This window comes from Oncorhynchus tshawytscha, linkage group LG13 (assembly GCF_018296145.1).
Source record: "Oncorhynchus tshawytscha isolate Ot180627B linkage group LG13, Otsh_v2.0, whole genome shotgun sequence".
Classification (NCBI taxonomy): domain Eukaryota; kingdom Metazoa; phylum Chordata; class Actinopteri; order Salmoniformes; family Salmonidae; genus Oncorhynchus; species Oncorhynchus tshawytscha.
The window spans coordinates 8,093,047-8,113,012 of NC_056441.1; the positions used below are offsets into that span (position 1 = coordinate 8,093,047).

General features: G+C 44.8%; 1 protein-coding gene across 2 annotated transcripts; it reads left to right on the top strand.

The window, feature by feature from the left end:
- The first annotated feature begins 2,178 nt into the window (after window positions 1–2,178).
- On the top strand, window positions 2,179–9,393 carry LOC112264305. 2 transcript variants are annotated; one of them, XR_002955622.2, is made up of 2 exons: window positions 2,179–2,411; window positions 9,253–9,393. XR_002955622.2 is itself a non-coding variant. In XM_042294992.1 (2 exons), exons 1-2 carry the CDS (start codon window positions 2,205–2,207, stop codon window positions 4,812–4,814), a joined length of 912 nt encoding a protein of 303 aa, XP_042150926.1. In that variant the 5' UTR covers window positions 2,179–2,204; the 3' UTR covers window positions 4,815–5,619. The 2 variants fall into 2 exon arrangements, 1 of the variants encoding a protein (XP_042150926.1); XM_042294992.1 differs by lacking the exon at window positions 9,253–9,393 and adding an exon at window positions 4,110–5,619.
- The last annotated feature ends 10,573 nt before the right edge of the window (window positions 9,394–19,966 follow it).

The following is a 19,966-nucleotide window of genomic DNA, read 5'->3' on the forward strand; positions in this document are numbered from 1 at the left end:
AACGGCTCCGACATACGACACACTCGGGCCTTGCCGTAGACTTGTTTTTCTCCCATCTGTCCATCTCTCTCCCTTGCTCTTTCGATCTTTCACACTTGCTTGTATCTCTCTCTGTGTAGTCCCAACATTCTCTCTCTCTCGCTCTCTCTCTCGCTCTCTCAATTCAATTCAATTTCAATTCAAAGGGATTTATTGGCATGGGAAACATATCTTTACATTGCCAAAGCAAGTGAAATAGACGATAAACAAAAGTTAAAACTAACACAAGTTTCAAAAGAATAGAGACATTTTACATGTTGTATTATGGATATGTACGGTGTTGTAACAATGTGCAAATAGCTGAAGTACAAAAGGGAAAATAAATAGAGATAAACAGAGAAAGACAGATATTTCTCTCCCTCCATCACTCTGTTATGCCACAGTAGAAGTTAGGAGTCATTCAGAAGGATGGTAAACTGGTTGCAATATCAAATTAACATGGGCCGAATACAACCGAATACAACAAGTGTAGACCTTACTGTGAAATGCTTACTTACAAGCCCCTTAACCAACCGTGCAGTTCAAGAAAAGTTAAGAAAATATTTACCAAATAATTGAAAGTAAAATTTTTTTTTTTTTAACACAATGACATAACAATAACGAGGCTATATACGGAGTCAGTGTGCGTGGGTACAGGTTAGTTGAGGTCATTTGTACTGTAGGTAGGGGCGAAGTGACTATGCATAGATAATAAACAGCGAGTAGCAGCAGTGTACAAAACAAATGGAGGGGGGTGGGGGTCACTGTGAATAGTCCGGGTGGCCATTTGATTAATTGTTCAGCAGTCTTATGACTTGGGGGACAGAAGCTGTTAAAGGATAAGGAGCCTTTTGGACCCAGACTTGGCACTCCGGTACCGCTTGCTGTGAGGTAGCAGAGAAAACAGTATGACTTGGCTGACTGGCGTCTCTGACAATTTTATGGGCTTTCCTCTGACATCACCTATTATATAGCTCCTGGATGGGAGGAAGTTTGGCCCCAGTGATGTACTGGGCTGTAAGCCCTACCCTCTGTAGGGCTTTACGGTCAGATGCCGAGCAGTTGCCATACCAGGCAGTGATGCAACCGGTCAGGATACTCTCGATGGTGCAGCTGTAGAACCTTTTGAGGATCTGGAGACACATGCCAAATCTTTGCAGTCTCCTGAGGGGGAAAATGTGTTGTAGTGCCCTCTTTACGACTGTCTTGGTGTGTTTGGACCATTATAGTTAATTGGTGATGTGGACACTAAGGAACTTGAAACTCTCGACCCGCTCCACTACTGCCCCGTTGATGTTAATGGGGGCCTGTTCAGCCCACCTTTTCCTGTAGCCCACGATTAACTCCATTGTCTTGCTCAAATTGAGAGAGCGGTTGTTGTTCTGACACCACACTGCCAGTTGTCCCTTTAGGCCGTTTCATCGTTGTCAGTGATCAGGCCTGCAACTGTTGTGTCGTCAGCAAACTTGATGATGGTGTTGTAGTCATATTTGGCCACGCATTTGTGGGTGAACAGGGAGTACAGGAGGGGAATAAGTACACACCCCTGAGGGGCCCCAGAGTTGAGGATCAGCGTGGCAGAAGTGTTATTGCCTACCCTTACCACCTGGGGGCGGCCCATCAGGAAGTCCAGGATCCAGTTGCGGAGGGAGGTGTTTAGTCCCAGGGTCCTCAGCTTAGTGATGAGCTTGGTGGGCACTATGGTGTTGAACGCTGAGCTGTAGTTAATGAACAGCATTCTCACATAGGTGTTCCTTTTGTCCAGGTGGAAAAGGGCAGTGTGGAGTGCATCATCTGTGGATCTGTTGGGTCGGTATGTGAATTTATGGTGTAATATCCACTTCATGGCCTAATATTCATCACATAATATAAACTTCATGGCATAATATATAGCAATGACACAATATTAAGTAATTTCGATTCTTTTTATTATTCATTTTAACGTGTTCCAACTTTTCCGTAGGTTTTCAATTCACGCCCACCTCACAGCCTTCTGGAACCCAGGCCCACCTCACGGCCTTCTGAAACCCAGGCCCACCTCACGGCCTTCTGGAACCCAGGCCCACCTCTTCTGGAACCCAGGCCCACCTCACGGCCTTCTGGAACTGGAACCCAGGCCCACCTCACGGCCTTCTGGAACCCACCTCACGGCCCACCCAGGCCCACCTCACGGCCTTCTGGAACCCATGCCCACATCACGGCCTTCTGGAACCCAGGCCCACCTCACGGCCTTCTGGAACCCAGGCCCACCTCACGGCCTTCTGGAACCCAGGCCCACCTCACGGCCTTCTGGAAGCTCATCGAACGTGACAAGACACAAGATGATTATCGTAATGAAAGAAAGAGCAGTGACAAATAAGAACAAGGAGGCCACATTCCAAAGCAACGCGAATGTAAATACAATCTTTCTTAATTAAATGTTTAACTAACTAATTTTAAAAAATCAAACAGCACCAAAGCAGCAGCATCAGTCATTCTAATGTTACAGAGCCCTTCTGATCTGTACAACACAGCCATGTCACTGTCACAAGCCTGGTTCCATCTTGCATTCCAACTGGAACAATTATGATAACTCCTGGTTGAAGGAGAGATAATACTGTCAATGGTTTTACTGAATAGTTATTGAGGCATGGTTTCTCTTCCTTTAAAGGCAGTGGTCAAACTTTTTTTTTTTGGGGGGGGGCAGCATTTCTGGTGACCCCTCTCCTCCCCAAATCTGACGACACAACCTTATAATGTTGATGTTTACATCAACAAATAACCTTCAATTCCTTACATCTTGATGTTTACATTTATTTAACTAGGCAAGATCAAATTCTTATTTACAATGATGGCCTACCCCGGCTAAACCCTAACGACGCTAACGACGCTGGGCCAATTGTGCAACGCCCTTTGAGACTCCCAATCATGGCCGGTTGTGATACGGCCTGGAATTGAACCAATAACCTTCAAATCATTACATTTTGATGTTTACATCAGCAAATAACCTTCCATTCTGTAACGAAGATGCTGGGAGTCGAAAAGCAGGTGGTGAGTTTAATAAGACAACGAACACGGAACGATACAAAACAGGAGTAGCATCTTGACATGAAACACATAATCAATACTGCCTTGGGAATGAACCTACGGGAGTGACAGATATAGGGAAGGTAATCAATGAAGTCTCATAATGAGGCGCGTAATGATGGTAGTCAGGACCAGTGATTAGTAAACCGGTGATGTTGAGAGCCGGAGAGGGGGAGCGGGTAAACCGGAGCTGTCGAGAGCCGGAGAGGGGGAGCGGGTAAACCGGCGCTGTCGAGAGCCGGAGAGGGGCAGCGGGTAAACCGGAGCTGTCGAGAGCCGGAGAGGGGCAGCGGGTAAACCGGAGCTGTCGAGAGCCGGAGAGGGGCAGCGGGTAAACCGGAGCTGTCGAGAGCCGGAGAGGGGGAGCGGGTTAACCGGCGCCGTCGAGAGCCGGAGAGGGGGAGCGGGTAAACCGGAGCTGTCGAGAGCCGGAGAGGGGGAGCGGGTAAACCGGCACTGTCCAGAGGGGGAGCGGGTAAACCGGTGCTGTCGAGAGGGGAGGGGGTAAACCGGCGCCGTTGAGAGCCGGAGAGGGGGAGCGGGTAAACCGGAGCCGTCGAGAGCCGGAGAGGGGCAGCGGGTAAACCGGCGCGGTCTAGAGCCGGAGAGGGGGGCCGGGTATAGATGTGACACATTCATTACATTTGGAAGTTTAGATCAACAAATAACCTTCAATTCATTACATTTTGATATTTACGTCAACAAATAACCTTCAATTCATTACATTTTGACATTTAGATCAAGATGAAGGAAAAAGGAAACCGCACACTGCTCAAGATAACATCACAGATCTTTAATAGGCTTACGTATCGGCCTCACGGCCTTCGTCAGAGCTTTAAAAAAAATAAAAAAATGTTTTATACCATCAACAAATAACCTTCAAGTCACTACATGTTCATCTCTCTTATCAAATGATCTATGTTTGTGCGACCCCAACTTTGAATACCAGTTCTCTAAGGGCTAAACTTTCTTTGTTGTAGTATTGGATGTTCATTTTTACGTATTTTTTTCACTGTCTTCAACAGACAGTCCCGCAGCCCATAGATTCATTCTTCCTCTTCATGACCCACCTCTCTGTGGGTTTGAAGCCAAAGGATTTGGCTCACACGATTAACATCAGCCATTCTACTGTGAGTCAGATGGTCATCAGATGGGCCAACTTCCACTATGCTTTGCTTGGTGTCATGTGTCTCTGGATGTCAGAGGAAGATGTGAAGGCTCACTTACCAGAGGAGTTCAAGGAGGGTTATCCCGTCACCAAAGTTGGTCATCGACTGCACAGAGTTGCATGCCAGACACCATCATCTCTGCTTCTTGGTGCTACTTGGTGCCACATGGTGCCACATGGTGCCACATGGTACTACAATGTGCTACATGGTGCTACATGGTGCCACATGGTGCCACATGGTGCTACATGGTGCCACAATGTGCTACGTGGTTCCACGTGGTGCCACATGGTTGCTACATGGTGCCACATGGTGCTACAATGTACTACATGGTGCTACATGGTGCCACATGGTGCTCCATGGTGCCACATGGTGCCACATGGTTGCGACATGGTTGCTACATGGTGCTACATGGTGCTACATGGTGCCACATGGTGCTACATTGTGCTACATTGTGCCACGTGGTGCCACATGGTGCTACATGGCTCCACATGGCGCTACATGGTGCCATCACATTTGTATCTTCTCTGTCTGCTGTTTCGATCAGCGACAAAGAGCTACTGAAGCAGTCCGGAATTGTGCTTCTTCCTACACAGAAGATGGGCCATCATGGTGGACAAGGTTTCTTGTGGACGACAACCTGCCTTGTAAGGTTCAGGTTCACCGACCAGCTATCCTCTCGAAGAGGACACCAGACGCCAGCCTTAGATGTGTGTTAGACCCAGTCAGTCGCCCGATTGTGTATCAATTGTGTATGTGTATCAGGAAGGTGAAGGAGAATGAACTCTTCGACACCGCCCACCCTCACCTTCATCACAGGTAGCATCAACCAACTGTACTCGGTTGCATGCTTCCTGGTCAACTACCAGAATGGACCTCTGGTCAAAGGAGAAGTGAGGCCACAACCCCCTGGACAGCCACCTCGTACCCATAGCCAGCCTGGGCAGCTACCATATAACCAGCCTTGGCAGCTACCATATACCCATAGCCAGCCTGGGCAGCTACCATATACCCATAGCCAGCCTTGGCAGCTACCATATATCCATAGCCAGTCTGGGCACCCTGCACTGTCACTCAGATCCTGATGAGCTCCAATGTCCTAGGTGCCTTTTGATGTTTGATTGAATCAATTCCTTTTATAATTCCGTTTGATAAGATTAGCCTGCTTGATCCACGTTTAAAGGAGAATGTTCCTGTTTCCGAAGGTAAACTACATTTTTTTTTTATGTGAACAGCATGTTAGAGAAGGGTCCAGACATTTTTTTTTGTAATGTGGCTTGTTAGTGAGAAACTTATCCCAGCTGCGATACTTTACCCGTTGTGCAGTATCAGGGGACACGCAAAAAAACATGAACAAATACACATTAATTCACATTAATACACATAAATACACATTAATACACATTAATTCACATTAATATACATAAATACACATTAATACACATAAATACACATGAATTCACATTAATATACATAAATACACATTAATACACAAATACACATTAATACACATAAATACACATTAATACACATAAATACACTAATTCACATTAATATACATAAATACACATTAATACACGTAAATACACGTGAATTCACATTAATATACATAAATACACATTAATACACATAAATACACATTAAGTGTTTGTCATTATATTATCGACAACGTTCTAATCCTTTTTTGGTTCAGACAACAGTTTTTCCCATGATGCAGCTGTGCACGGCTGAGCGTGTCCCTATAGTACACGGACACACGGAAACGTCACAACAAAATGACATGATACTGCGCAATGAGGAAGTGACTCGCGGCTGAGGTAAGTTTCTCCAAGTCAAAACCCCCCCCAAAAGTGTCTGGACCCTTCTTTAACATGACATTTACATTAAAAAAAGAGAGATTTACTTCAGAATTAGGAAAATTATTTGAATCAATTCATTATATTCTTGTTTGATAGTTTCTTGTTTGATTCTTATTTGACATGATTAACCTTTAAGTCCTTTGACTGAACTCGTTGTTTTTAAATATATAATCTTTATTCTTGTTGTGATAAGTAATACAATGCTATTGTTCTTGTTTTGATACATTTTCTCAAGACTCATTATAACATGTATGTTCATATTTAGGCAGGTCTTGGAGATAACTTTGTAATACACAATTAATAACTAAGTTACCATTAAAGACTTTTTTATTTTTTTATTTTACCTTTATTTAACCAGGCAAGTCAGTTAAGAACAAATTCTTATTTTCAATGACGGCCTAGAAACAGTGGGTTAACTTCCTTGTTCAGGAGCAGAACGCCAAATTTTTACCGTGTCAGCTCGGGGATTCAATCTTGCAACCTAACGGTTACAAGTCCAACGCTCTAACCACTAGGCTACCTGCTGGTTACAAGTCCAACGCTCTAACCACTAGGCTACCTGCTGGTTACTAGTCCAACGCTCTAACCACTAGGCTACCTGCTGGTTACAAGTCCAATGCTCTAACCACTAGGCTACCTGCTGGTTACAAGTCCAACGCTCTAACCACTAGGCTACCTGCTGGTTACAAGTCCAACGCTCTAACCACTAGGCTACCTGCTGGTTACTAGTCCAACGCTCTAACCACTAGGCTACCTGCTGGTTACAAGTCCAACGCTCTAACCACTAGGCTACCTGCTGGTTACAAGTCCAACGCTCTAACCACTAGGCTACCTGCTGGTTACAAGTCCAACGCTCTAACCACTAGGCTACCTGCTGGTTACAAGTCCAACGCTCTAACCACTAGACTACCTGCTGGTTACAAGTCCAACGCTCTAACCACTAGGCTACCTGCTGGTTACTGGTCCAACGCTCTAACCACTTGGCTACCTGCTGGTTACTGGCCCAATGCTCTAACCACTAGGCTACCTGCTGGTTACTAGTCCAACGCTCTAACCACTAGGCTACCTCCTGGTTACTAGTCCAACGCTCTAACCACAAGGCTACCTGCTGGTTACTAGTCCAACGCTCTAACCACTAGGCTACCTGCTGGTTACTAGTCCAACGCTCTAACCACTAGGCTACCTGCTGGTTACTGGCCCAACGCTCTAACCACTAGGCTACCTGCTGGTTACTGGTCCAACGCTCTAACCACTAGGCTACCTGCTGGTTACTAGTCCAACGCTCTAACCACTAGGCTACCTGCTGGTTACTGGTCTAACCACTAGGCTACCTGCTGGTTACTAACCAACCACTAGGCTACCTGCTGGTTACTAGTCCAACGCTCTAACCACTAGGCTACCTGCTGGTTACTAGTCCAACGCTCTAACCACTAGGCTACCTGCTGGTTACTGGTCCAACGCTCTAACCACTAGGCTACCTGCTGGTTACTAGTCCAACGCTCTAACCACTAGGCTACCTGCTGGTTACTGGCTACCTGCTGGTTAACGCTCTAACCACTAGGCTACCTGCTGGTTACTAGTCCAACGCTCTAACCACTAGACTACCTGCTGGTTACTAGTCCAACGCTCTAACCACTAGGCTACCTGCTGGTTACTGGTCCAACGCTCTAACCACTAGGCTACCTGCTGGTTACTGGCCCAACGCTCTAACCACTAGGCTACCTGCTGGTTACTAGTCAAACGCTCTAACCACTAGACTACCTGCTGGTTACTAGTCCAACGCTCTAACCACTAGGCTACCTGCTGGTTACTAGTCCAACGCTCTAACCACTAGGCTACCTGCTGGTTACTGGCCCAACGCTCTAACCACTAGGCTACCTGCTGGTTACTAGTCCAACGCTCTAACCACTAGGCTACCTGCTGGTTACTAGTCCAACGCTCTAACCACTAGGCTACCTGCTGGTTACTAGTCCAACGCTCTAACCACTAGGCTACCTGCTGGTTACTGGCCCAACGCTCTAACCACTAGACTACCTGCTGGTTACTAGTCCAACGCTCTAACCACTAGGCTACCTGCTGGTTACTAGTCCAACGCTCTAACCACTAGGCTACCTGCTGGTTACTAGTCCAACGCTCTAACCACTAGGCTACCTGCTGGTTACTAGTCCAATGCTCTAACCACTAGGCTACCTGCTGGTTACTAGTCCAACGCTCTAACCACTAGGCTACCTGCTGGTTACTAGTCCAATGCTCTAACCACTAGGCTACCTGCTGGTTACTAGTCCAATGCTCTAACCACTAGGCTACCTGCTGGTTACTAGTCCAACGCTCTAACCACTAGGCTACCTGTTGGTTACTAGTCCAATGCTCTAACCACTACGCTACCTGCTGGTTACTAGTCCAACACTCTAACCACTAGGCTACCTGCTGGTTACTAGTCCAATGCTCTAACCACTAGGCTACCTGCTGGTCACTGGCCCAACGCTCTAACCACTAGGCTACCTGCTGGTTACTAGTCCAACGCTCTAACCACTAGGCTACCTGCTGGTTACTAGTCCAACGCTCTAACCACTAGGCTACCTGTTGGTTACTAGTCCAACGCTCTAACCACTAGGCTACCTGCTGGTTACTAGTCCAACGCTCTAACCACTAGGCTACCTGCTGGTTACTAGTCCAACGCTCTAACCACTAGGCTACCTGCTGGTTACTAGTCCAACGCTCTAACCACTAGGCTACCTGCTGGTTACTAGCCCAACGCTCTAACCACTAGGCTACCTGCTGGTTACTAGTCCAACGCTCTAACCACTAGGCTACCTGCTGGTTACTAGTCCAACGCTCTAACCACTAGGCTACCTGCTGGTTACTAGTCCAACGCTCTAACCACTATGCTACCTGCTGGTTACTAGTCCAACGCTCTAACCACTAGGCTACCTGCCTCCCCTGACTAGCCTTAAAGTCTATTGTTTGCCGTAGGTATCTGATATTCTATTAGGATTCCCATTAGCTGTTGCAAAAGCAGCAGCTTCTTTACAGAAAACAGACCGTTGGATTCAGACCGCACAGCTAATTAGTCACACACACACATACACAAATACGCATAGAATCAGCTATACAGGCAACCTATTCTCTATATGTTTTACCAGGGATCCATGCACTGCTTAAGGAACAGGGTGCCATTTGAAATGTAGCCTGTCTCAGTCTGAAGGAAGCGGAGTGGAGTGGGGATTGGAGCGGAACCGAGGGAGGAGCATAGTGGAGCGAGGAGCGGAGGGGAGCGAGGAGCGGAGGGGAGCGAGGAGCGGAGGGGAGCACAGAGCGAGGAGCGGAGGGGAGCGCGGAGGGGAGCGAGGAGCGGAGGGGAGCGAGGAGCGGAGGGGAGCGAGGAGCGGAGGGGAGCACAGAGCGAGGAGCGGAGGGGAGCGCGGAGGGGAGCGCGGAGGGGAGGGAAGCGAGGAATGGAGCTTTGAGCGGAACGGAGCGAGGAATGGAGCGCGGAACGGAGCGAGGAGTGGAGTGGAACATGCCCAATTTGACTGGAGCACAGAGTTTCCCCAAAGGCTGGAGCGTTGGCCTTCTCGCCCGCTACAATTTCTCTCCAGTCTCCACTAGCCTCACAACTCTGGCCAAACTCCTTTTTCTGAAAGTGAATTAAAAAGCACTGTAGAGTAATTGTTTTATTTAATTCTATGTAAGTCACAGAATATATGGGCAATGTAGACTATAATAAATGAACTCATGGAAATGTTGTTTAGATGCTGAGCTCTTACTGTTCCTGCCAAGTGTGTTGCACTCACTAATGCTTGACAATTATTTTTTTTGTAGGCTATAGCCTTGAAATAATTGAGAATAACAAGCTAATATATAATATAGCCCCCCCCAAAATATTTTTAGTTCCTTCTTAGACCCCCTGTCTGGCTCCTGATATATTTAGTGTTTCTATGCTGTTTAGTGTTTCTATGTAGCCTGTTTTGAAGTGGTGAGCTCTTTTTAAGTAATCTTTTCATGTTTATTCAAATTCTTTTCATTCAAATCATTTGGTTTCAATACTTTAAAACCAAAATGCTACATCTAGAGAGTCAGAACAATAGATGAGTGTTTGGTTAAAATGGGGGATTTCAACGAATGGCTCGAATTTGGAGCCATTTATCTGTTTTTCTGGAGGATTTAGAAGAGCGGTTGGTTGGAAAGGAAAGGACGCTGGAGCGAGACTTCCCAACTGTTCAACTCCGCCCCCCTACTGTGGTTTCCAGCACCAGGACTGGACAGGTGCTGTGTACTTTTGTGTGGCCCCTAAGGAAGTGTTTCCAATGTCAACATCCTGTTACACAGAGTTGGCATGACCTTGACATGTACGGGTCAACTCTGTCTGGCTGTTGCAGAGAAGGAGGGGGAGGTTGTGTAGTAGCAGGTAGCATTTAGCTACACCGAACAAAAATATAAACGCAACATGTAAAGTGTTGCTCCCATGTTTCATGAGCTGAAATAAAAAATCCCAGATCTTTTCCATACTCACAAAAAGCTTATTTCTCTAAATGTTCTGGCACAAAGTGTTTACATCCCTGCATTTTCTCCTTTGTCAAGATAATCCATCCACCTGACAGGTGTGGCATATCAAGAAGCTGATTAAACAGCATGATCATTACACAGGTGCACCTTGTGCTGGGGACAATCAAAGGCCACTCTACAATGTGCAGTTTTGTCAGACAACACAATGCCACAGACGTCTCAAGTTTTGAGGGAGCGTGTAATTGGCAGGCTGACTACAGGAATGTCCACCAGAGCTGTTGCCAGAGATTTTAATGTTAATTTCTCTACAATAAGCCGCCTCCAACGTCATTTTAGACAATTTGGCATTATGTCTAACCGGCCTCACAACCGGAGACCACGTGTAACTACGCCAGCCCAGGACCTCCACTTCCGACTTCTTCACCTGCGGGATCGTCATTCTGATTGGCTGGGCCTGGCACCTAGGTGTGTGGGCCTATGGCCCATGGCCTTGCACCTGCCCATTCATGTCAAATCCATAGATTAGAGCCGAATGAATATATTTAAATTGACTGATTTCCTTTTATGAAAATCTTTGAACTTGTTGCCCGTTATATTTTTGATCAGTATAGATCATAATTAATGCACATTTTTTGTAACGGTCTGAAATGTTAACGTTTGAAATTAGAAACTTTGTAAGGCTTTTTTTTACGCCTTGAATGCCACAAGATATCATGTTAAGATCTTTATCGGCGGTACTCTAATATGTTTGAATCCCAGGTCCACCTTGGCAGAGATGGACAACGTTACAGATGGACTACGTTACAGATGGACTACGTTACAGATGGACTACATTACAGATGGACAACGTTACAGATGGACAATGTTACAGATGGACTACAGATGGACAACGTTACAGATGGACAGCGTTACAGATGGACTACGTTACAGATGGGCAACGTTACAGATGGGCTACAGATGGACAACGTTACAGATGGGCTACATTACAGATGGACAACGCTACAGATGGAATACGTTACAGATGGACTATGTTACAGATGGACACTGTTACAGATGGACTACATTACAGATGGACTACATTACAGATGGACTACGTAACAGATGGACTATGTTACAGATGGATAACGTTACAGATGGACAACTTTACAGATGGACTACGTTACAGATGGGCAACGGTACAGATGGACTACGTTACAGATGGACTACGTTACAGATGGACAATGTTACAGATGGACTACGTTACAGATGGACTACGTTACAGATGGACACTGTTACAGATGGACACTGTTACAGATGGACACTGTTACAGATGGACAACGTTACAGGTGGACAACGTTACAGATGGGCTATGTTACAGATGGGCAATGTTACAGATGGACAATGTTACAGATAGACAATGTTACAGATGGACAATGTTACAGATGGACAATGTTACGGATGGACAACGTTACAGATGGACAACATTACAGATGGACAACTTTACAGATGGACAACGTTACAGATGTGTTAGGTTTTGAAGTGGGAGTTGTGTCCTCTACACCTGCACTGCTAGCTGCCCACACACTAAAGTTTGAACAGGGGGAGAGTTATACCTTATACTGATTCCCTGTAGTGTCTTACACACACACACACACACACACACGAGAGAGAGAGAGAGTACCAAGGGAGGTTAGTTCACAGTGTGTGAGCAAAACTGCTGACTGGGCTGTAACACAGCAGAAGTCCTTCAGGTCAGGGACAGTTCTGTTCTGCTCACACTCGTCACACAATGTGTGTGTTTGTGTCTGTGTAGTTTTTCTCTTTATAGAAAGTATCTGCAAAATAGTATTTTCTTTAAAGCACTCGTGATAGATTATCTGTTTCTGTCTTTCAAACAGACATGCATGCCATCTCTCTCTTCTCTTTACCTCTATCTTCTCTCTCAAACAGACATGCATGCCATCTCTCTTCTCTGTTCCTCTCTCTTCTCTCTCCTCTCTCAAACAGACATGCATGCCATCTCTAACTTCTCTGTTCCTCTCTCTTCTCTCTCTCCTCTCTCAAACAGACATACATGCCATCTCTCTCTCCTCTCTCAAACAGACATGCATGCCATCTCTAACTTCTCTGTTCCTCTCTCTTCTCTCTCTCCTCTCTCAAACAGACATGCATGCCATCTCTCTTCTCTGTTCCTCTCTTTTCTCTCTCTCCTCTCTCAAACAGACATGCATGCCATCTCTCTTCTCTGTTCCTTTCTCTTCTCTCTCTCCTCTCTCAAACAGACATGCATGCCATCTCTCTTCTCTGTTCCTCTCTCTTTTCTCTCTCTCCTCTCTCAAACAGACATGCATGCCATCTCTCTCTTCTCTGTTCCTCTCTCTCTCAAACAGACATACATGCCATCTCTAACTTCTCTGTTCCTCTCTCTTCTCTCTCAGACATACATGCTATCTCTCTTCTCTCTCTCTCTTCTCTCTCTTCTCTCTCAAACAGACATACATGATATCTCTCTTCTCTCTCTTTCTCTTCTCTCACAAACAGACATACATGCTATCTCTCTGTACCACTCTCTGTACCTCTCTCTCGCCTCTCTCAATTCAATTCAAAAGGATTTATTGGCATGGGAAACGTATGTTTACATTTCCAAAGCAAGTGAAATAGATAATAAACAAAAGTGAAATAAACTTTAAAAAAATGTACAGTGGAAGTTACGAAGTTTAAAAGGAATAGAGATATTTCAAATGTTACTGGTTGACCTTTTCTTGTTCTTCACTGGTTGAATCTCGCTGCTGTGACGGCACACTGTGGTATTTTATCAAAATTGGATTTGTTTTCAAATTCTTTGTGGGTCTGATAAAGCTGAGGAAATATGTCTCTCTAATATGTTCATACATTTGGCAGGAGGTTAGGAAGTGCAGCTCAGTTTCCACCTCATTTTGTGGGCAGTGAGCACATAGCCTGTCTTCTCTTGAGAGCCATGTCTGTCTACGGCAGCCTTTCTCAATAGCAGGGCTATGCTCACTGAGTCTGTACATAGTCAAAGCTTTCCTTAAGTTTGGGTCAGTCACAGTGGTCAGGTATTCTGCCACTGTGTAAACTCTGTTTAAAGCCAAATAGCATTCTAGTTTGCCCTGTTTTTTGGTAAATAATTTCCAATGTGTTAAGTAATAATCTTCTTGTAGAGTTTAACGGCCCTTTTCTGGATTTTGATAATCAGCGGGTCTCGTCCTAATTCTGCTCTGCATGCATTATTTGGTGTTTTACGTTGTACATGTAGGATATTTTGCATGATCTCAATTTGGTGTTTTTCTCATTTTGGGAATAATTGATTGGAATAATTGATTGGTGGACATACCCCAGACCTCACAATCACAAAGGGCAATGGGTTCTATAACTGATTCAAATATTTTGTTGCCAAATCCTAATTAGATTGATGAATTTTATGTTCCTTTTGATGGCTTATAAGGCCCTTCTTGCCTTGTCTCTCAGATCGTTCACAGTGTGGATTTTACCTGTGGTGCTGATGTTTAGGCCGAGGTACATGTATGTATAGTTTTTATATGCTATAGGGCAAGAGTGTCCAGAAGGTATTTGTACTTGATACTGGACATTTTTCGGGAACACCATATTTTTTTGTCTTACTGAGATTTACTGTTAGTATTGAAGAGAGTGGGGCTTAAGCTGCATCCCTGTCTCATTCTACAGCCCCATGGAAAGAAATGTGTGTTTTTTGCTAATTTTAATAGCATACTTGGTTTGTTTGTTTACCAAATAGGGTGTGCAGGGTGAGCACATGTTCTAACGTATGGTCATTTGGTAACAAGACAAACTGAAATTTCCTCCGTACATTGTTTTCACTGAGGAAATGCACAAGTCTGCTGTTAACATTAACGCAGGGGATTTTCCAAAGGTTTGCTGTTGACTGCATATCGGTTGGGCGCCTAGCGGTATAAAAACATAGGGCCTGTAACCAAAAGGTAGCTGGTTCAAATCCCTGAGCCGACAAGGTGAGAAATTGGTTGATGTGCCCTTGAGCAAGACACGTAACACTAATTGTTCTTGTAACCCTCTCCGGGTAAGTGTGTCTGATAAATTACTCAAAGTGTGTGTGTGTGTGTGTGTGTGTGTGTGTGTGTGTGTGTGTGTGCGCGCACATACAGAACCTTTCAGCTGTATTTTTCTGTCTGGCTGTAGCATCTACACCTTAAAGACGACACCATTCTGTATACTTCTGGCCTTTCTTTGGACACTGTGTTCACAACCCTCCAGGCAAGCTTCAATGCCATACAACTCTCCTTCCGTGGCCTCCAATTGCTCTTCAATACAAGTAAAACTAAATGCATGCTCTTCAACCGATCGCTGCCTGCATCTGCCTGCCTGTCCAACATCACTACACTGGACGGCTCTGACTTAGAATATGTGGACAACTACAAATACCTAGGTGTCTGGTTAGACTGTAAACTCTCCTTCCAGACTCACATTAAACATCTCCAATCCAAAATTAAATCTAGAATTGGCTTCCTATTTCGCAACAAAGCATCCTTCACTCATGCTGCCAAACATACCCTTGTAAAACTGACCATCCTACCAATCCTCAACTTTGGCGATGTCATTTACAAAATAAACTCCAACACCCTACTCAATCAATTGGATGCAGTCTATCACAGTGCCATCTGTTTTGTCACCAAAGCCCCATAAACTACCCACCACAGCGACCTGTACGCTCTCGTTGGCTGGCCCTCGCTTCATACTCGTCACCAAACCCACTGGCTCTAGGTCATCTACAAGACCCTGCTAGGTAAAGTCCCGCCTTATCTCAGCTCGCTGGTCACCATAGCAGCACCCACCTGTAGCACGCGCTCCAGCAGGTATATCTCTCTGGTCACCCCCAAAACCAATTCTTCCTTTTGCCGCCTCTCCTTCCAGTTCTCTGCTGCCAATGACTGGAACGAACTACAAAAATCTCTGAAACTGGAAACACTTATCTCCCTCACTAGCTTTAAGCATCAGCTGTCAGAGCAGCTCACAGATTACTGCACCTGTACATAGCCCATCTATAATTTAGCCCAAACAACTACCTCTCCTCCTACTGTATTTGTTTATTTTGCTCCTTTGCACCCCATTATTTCTATCTCTACTTTGCACATTCTTCCACTGCAAATCTACCATTCCAGTGTTTTACTTGCTATATTGTATTTACTTCGCCACCATGGCCTTTTTTTTGCCTTTACCTCCCTTATCTCACCCCATTTACTCACATTGTATATATACTTATTTTTCTACTGTATTATTGACTGTATGTTTGTTTTACTCCATGTGTAACTCTGTGTTGTTGTTGTTTGTGTCGAACTGCTTTGCTATATCTTGGCCAGGTCGCAGTTGTAAATGAGAACTTGTTCTCAACTTGCCTACCTGGTTAAATAAAGGTGTTCTCAACTTGCCTACCTGGTTAAATAAAGGTGTTCTCAACTGGCCTACCTGGTTAAATAAAGGTGTTTTCAACTTGCCTACCTGGTTAAATAAAGGTGAGATAAAAAGAACACAACATGGAGGGTCAGAGAGTTACTTTACGGCAGTGTGTGACGTTATCAGGTTGGACTTGTGTTAGTCTACCTCATGGTAGGTTAGAGTGTTGTTCTTACTCTGTTCCGATAGTCAGAGGCACCTGATCAACAAGCTCTTACAGTCTCACTGCAGAATTATTATATATTTTTTGCACTTTTCTCCAAGCGTAAACTTTTAATTTAAGGTTTAAGGTTTGTGATTTAGGGTTCAAACAAACAAAAAAATAAAACTAGTATCAACTACTGGGACTGAACACGCAACCACCTGATCCAGAGTCAATTTCCTAGCAAAAACCCAAGCCTACTTGATGGGAATAGCGCTCACTGTTGCCCCCCCAGTGGCCGGTTTTGAAAGTGTTTTCCGACATCCTCAGTACATGGACAGATGTCCAATTTTCGAATTCAATCTAGAGCAATCTGCCTGACCTGATAGCCTACCACTCAATCAGGTCTAGAGACGTGAGAAGAGATGGGATGGATAAAGAGAGTGAACGGGAGGGAGAGAAGGGAGGGAGAGGAGGTAAAGCAATGTGAGGTTCTTTAAGTACTGAGCAGGGGTGATGGAGGGCAAAAGAAATAGAGAGAGAGGGGAAGAGATGACATATATGAGGTTGAGTGAGGGGTGAGGGGGAGAGGGAGAAAGATGGAGAAATGGAGAGGAAAAAGAGGGATTGAGAGAGAAAGAGAGAGGGTGGGGGTGACAGAGAGAGGGATTAAGAGGGATTGAGAGAAGGAGAGAGGGAGAGAGAGAGAGAGAGAGCGAGAGGGAGAGAGAGAGGAGAAAGGAGATGAGAAGGAGGGATTGAGAGAGAAAGAGAGAGGGGGGTGACAGAGAGAGGGATTAAGAGGGATTGAGAGAAGGAGAGAGGGAGAGAGAGAGAGAGAGAGCGAGAGGGAGAGAGAGAGGGAGAAAGGAGATGAGAAGGAGGGATTGAGAGAGAAAGAGAGAGAGGGGGTGACAGAGAGATTGAAAGAGAGAGGGAGTTACAGAGAGAGGGATTAAGAGGGATTGAGAGAAGGAGAGAGGGAGAGAGAGAGAGAGACACAGAGAGAGAGAGAGCGAGAGAGAGAGACAGAGAGAGAGAGAGAGAGAAAGAGGGAGAAAAGGAGAGGAAAAGGAGGGAATGAGAGAGAAAGAGAGAGGGGGGGTGACAGAGAGAGGGAGTGACAGAGAGAGGGATTAAGAGGGATTGAGAGAAGGAGAGAGGGAGAGAGAGAAAGAGAGAGAGAGAGAGAGAGAGAGAGAGAGATGAAAGATGTGAGATTGAGTGAGCACTGGGAACATCTGTTCAAGCCATTCCTCTATCTATAGGGTATAGTATGCAGCTATAAGTAGGTTACGATGGGAAGAGGGGAATAAAGATCAATGTCCTGTGACAGTTAGCAGGTTGCTTCTGGTCCAAACCAGTCTGCTGTCTTTAACCTGATCCACATGTTCTGGGTTAGACTTGAACTGTAGCCCAGACAGGGGAGAGAGAGAGAGAGAGAGACGTGGAGAGACTGATAGAGGAGGGGGAGAAGGGAGAGAAAGACAAATGAGAGGGGGAAGAGGGAGACAGAGATAGAGAGGGGGAGAGAGAGAAAAATACAGTGGGACAGGGTGAGAGAGTAGAAGTAGAAGGAGAGAAGTTGGTATAGAGCAAGTGAAACCTATATGAATATTGTGAGAGGAGGAGGAGAGAAAGAGAGAGAGAGAGGGAGAGAGAGAGAAAGAGAGAGAGAGAGAGAGAGAGAGAGAGAGAGAGAGAGAGAGAGAGAGAGAGGAGGTGGAGACAGATGGAGAGTGAGAGTGAGAGTGAGAGAGAGAGACAGAGAGGGGGAGAGAGATAATAAGAGAGAGAGAGAGAGAGGTGGAGACAGATGGAGAGTGGGAGTGAGAGACAGAGACAGAGAGGGGGAGAGAGAGAGAGAGAGAGAGAGAGAGGTGGAGACAGATGGAGAGAGAGAGAGTGTGAGAGAGAGAGACAGAGAGGGGGAGAGAGATAATAAGAGAGAGAGAGAGGTGGAGACAGATGGAGAGTGAGAGTGAGAGAGAGAGACAGAGAGGGGGGGAGAGAGATAATAAGAGAGAGAGAGAGAGAGAGAGAGAGAGAGAGGTGGAGACAGATGGAGAGTGAGAGTGAGAGTGATAGAGAGAGACAGAGATGGGGGAGAGAGATAATAAGAGAGAACTCCCCAGATACTTCTCTAGTTGTCTTCTTGTCTATTTCCATTCTGTGTCTTGACAGATTTGCCAGTTAACCTGTTTCCAATACACACTCGGTTCAGGCCATTACAATGATATACAGTACCTCTGTTCTTTCTGGTTTCTTCTGGCTTTCTAGGAACTATAGTTTCTTGTGACACTGAGAGGAGAGGGACCCTGCATCTTAAATGGTACCCTATTCTCCAAAACCTTATGCGGCCTGGTCTAAAGTAGTGTACTATATAGGGAATAGGGTTCCATAGGGCTCTGGTCTAAAGTAGTGTACTATATAGGGAATAGGGTTCCATATGGCTCTGGTCTAAAGTAGTGCACTGTATAGGGAATAGGGTTCTATAGGGCTCTGGTCTAAAGTAGTGCACTATATAGGGAATAGGGCTCTGGTCTAAAGTAGTGCTCTATATAGGGAATAGGGCTCTGGTCTAAAGTAGTGCACTACATAGGGAATAGGGCTCTGGTCTAAAGTAGTGCACTACATAGGGAATAGGGCTCTGGTCTAAAGTAGTGCACTACATAGGGAATAGGGCTCTGGTCTAAAGTAGTGCACTACATAGGGAATAGGGCTCTGGTCTAAAGTAGTGCACTACATAGGGAATAGGGCTCTGGTCTAAAGTAGTGCACTACATAGAGAATAGGGCTCTGGTCTAAAGTAGTGCACTACATAGGGAATAGGGTTCCATGTGTGACACGCTGTGAGAGTCTCCAGTTTCCATATTGAACTCCTCTTGTAAAGGGGGGGGGGGTTCTTGTCTTGCAGGACCTCTCTGTTCTATCTAAATTTTATTCATTTCTACGAGCCTAGATTCTATTCATTTTTCTTCAATTATATTCATTTCTACGAGCCTAAATTCTATTCATTTTTATTCTATTCATTTCTACTGGCCTAAATTCTATTAATTTCTACTAGCCTAAATTCTATTAATTTCTACGAGCCTAAATTCTATTCATTTCTACTAGCCTAAATTCTATTCATTTCTACTAGCCTAAATTCTATTCATTTCTCTAGCCTAAATTCTAAATTCTATTCATTTTTATTCTATTCATTTCTACTGGCCTAAATTCTATTAATTTCTACTAGCCTAAATTCTATTAATTTCTACGAGCCTAAATTCTATTTAATTCTACACATTTAATTTCAAACTACTACATTTTTTGTCAAATACATTTCCTTAAAAGAGAAACTCAAGATCCAAGCCTGAAACCACACAAACTCAAGACAAACATCTCACCATATAAAAATAATGACATTAACATAAATAACCAATCAAAACCCAGGGTTTTGAAGTCTGGATGGTTTTATACAAACAACATTCTTAGAACGTTTCACAACTCAGTCATCACAGTGTATGTCCGCTGTTAACATTTTACTGCAGTGGACAGAGTGGTTTTTAAACAAATCTACTGTGAAACTAAAGTATACACCTCACACACATGGTGATGGGCTTAAAGAAAGAAGACACCGGTACCATGTCAGGTATAGAGTTGAAATGTATTTTGAGTTTAAATCCCAATATTACACTTTATATTCATCTCAGAATGTGTGTTTATTGAGCTGTACACTGAGCAGTGGAAACTTTTAGACAATAATGATTTTCTTCATATTTC

Coding starts and splice junctions, on each gene's coding strand:
- LOC112264305 (XM_042294992.1), top strand. CDS start 2,205: ATGCCCACATCACGGCCTTCTGGAACCCAGGCCCACCTCACGGCCTTC. Junction 2,412..4,109: donor CATTCCAAAGCAACGCGAAT/GTAAATACAATC, acceptor TGTCTTCAACAG/ACAGTCCCGCAGCCCATAGA.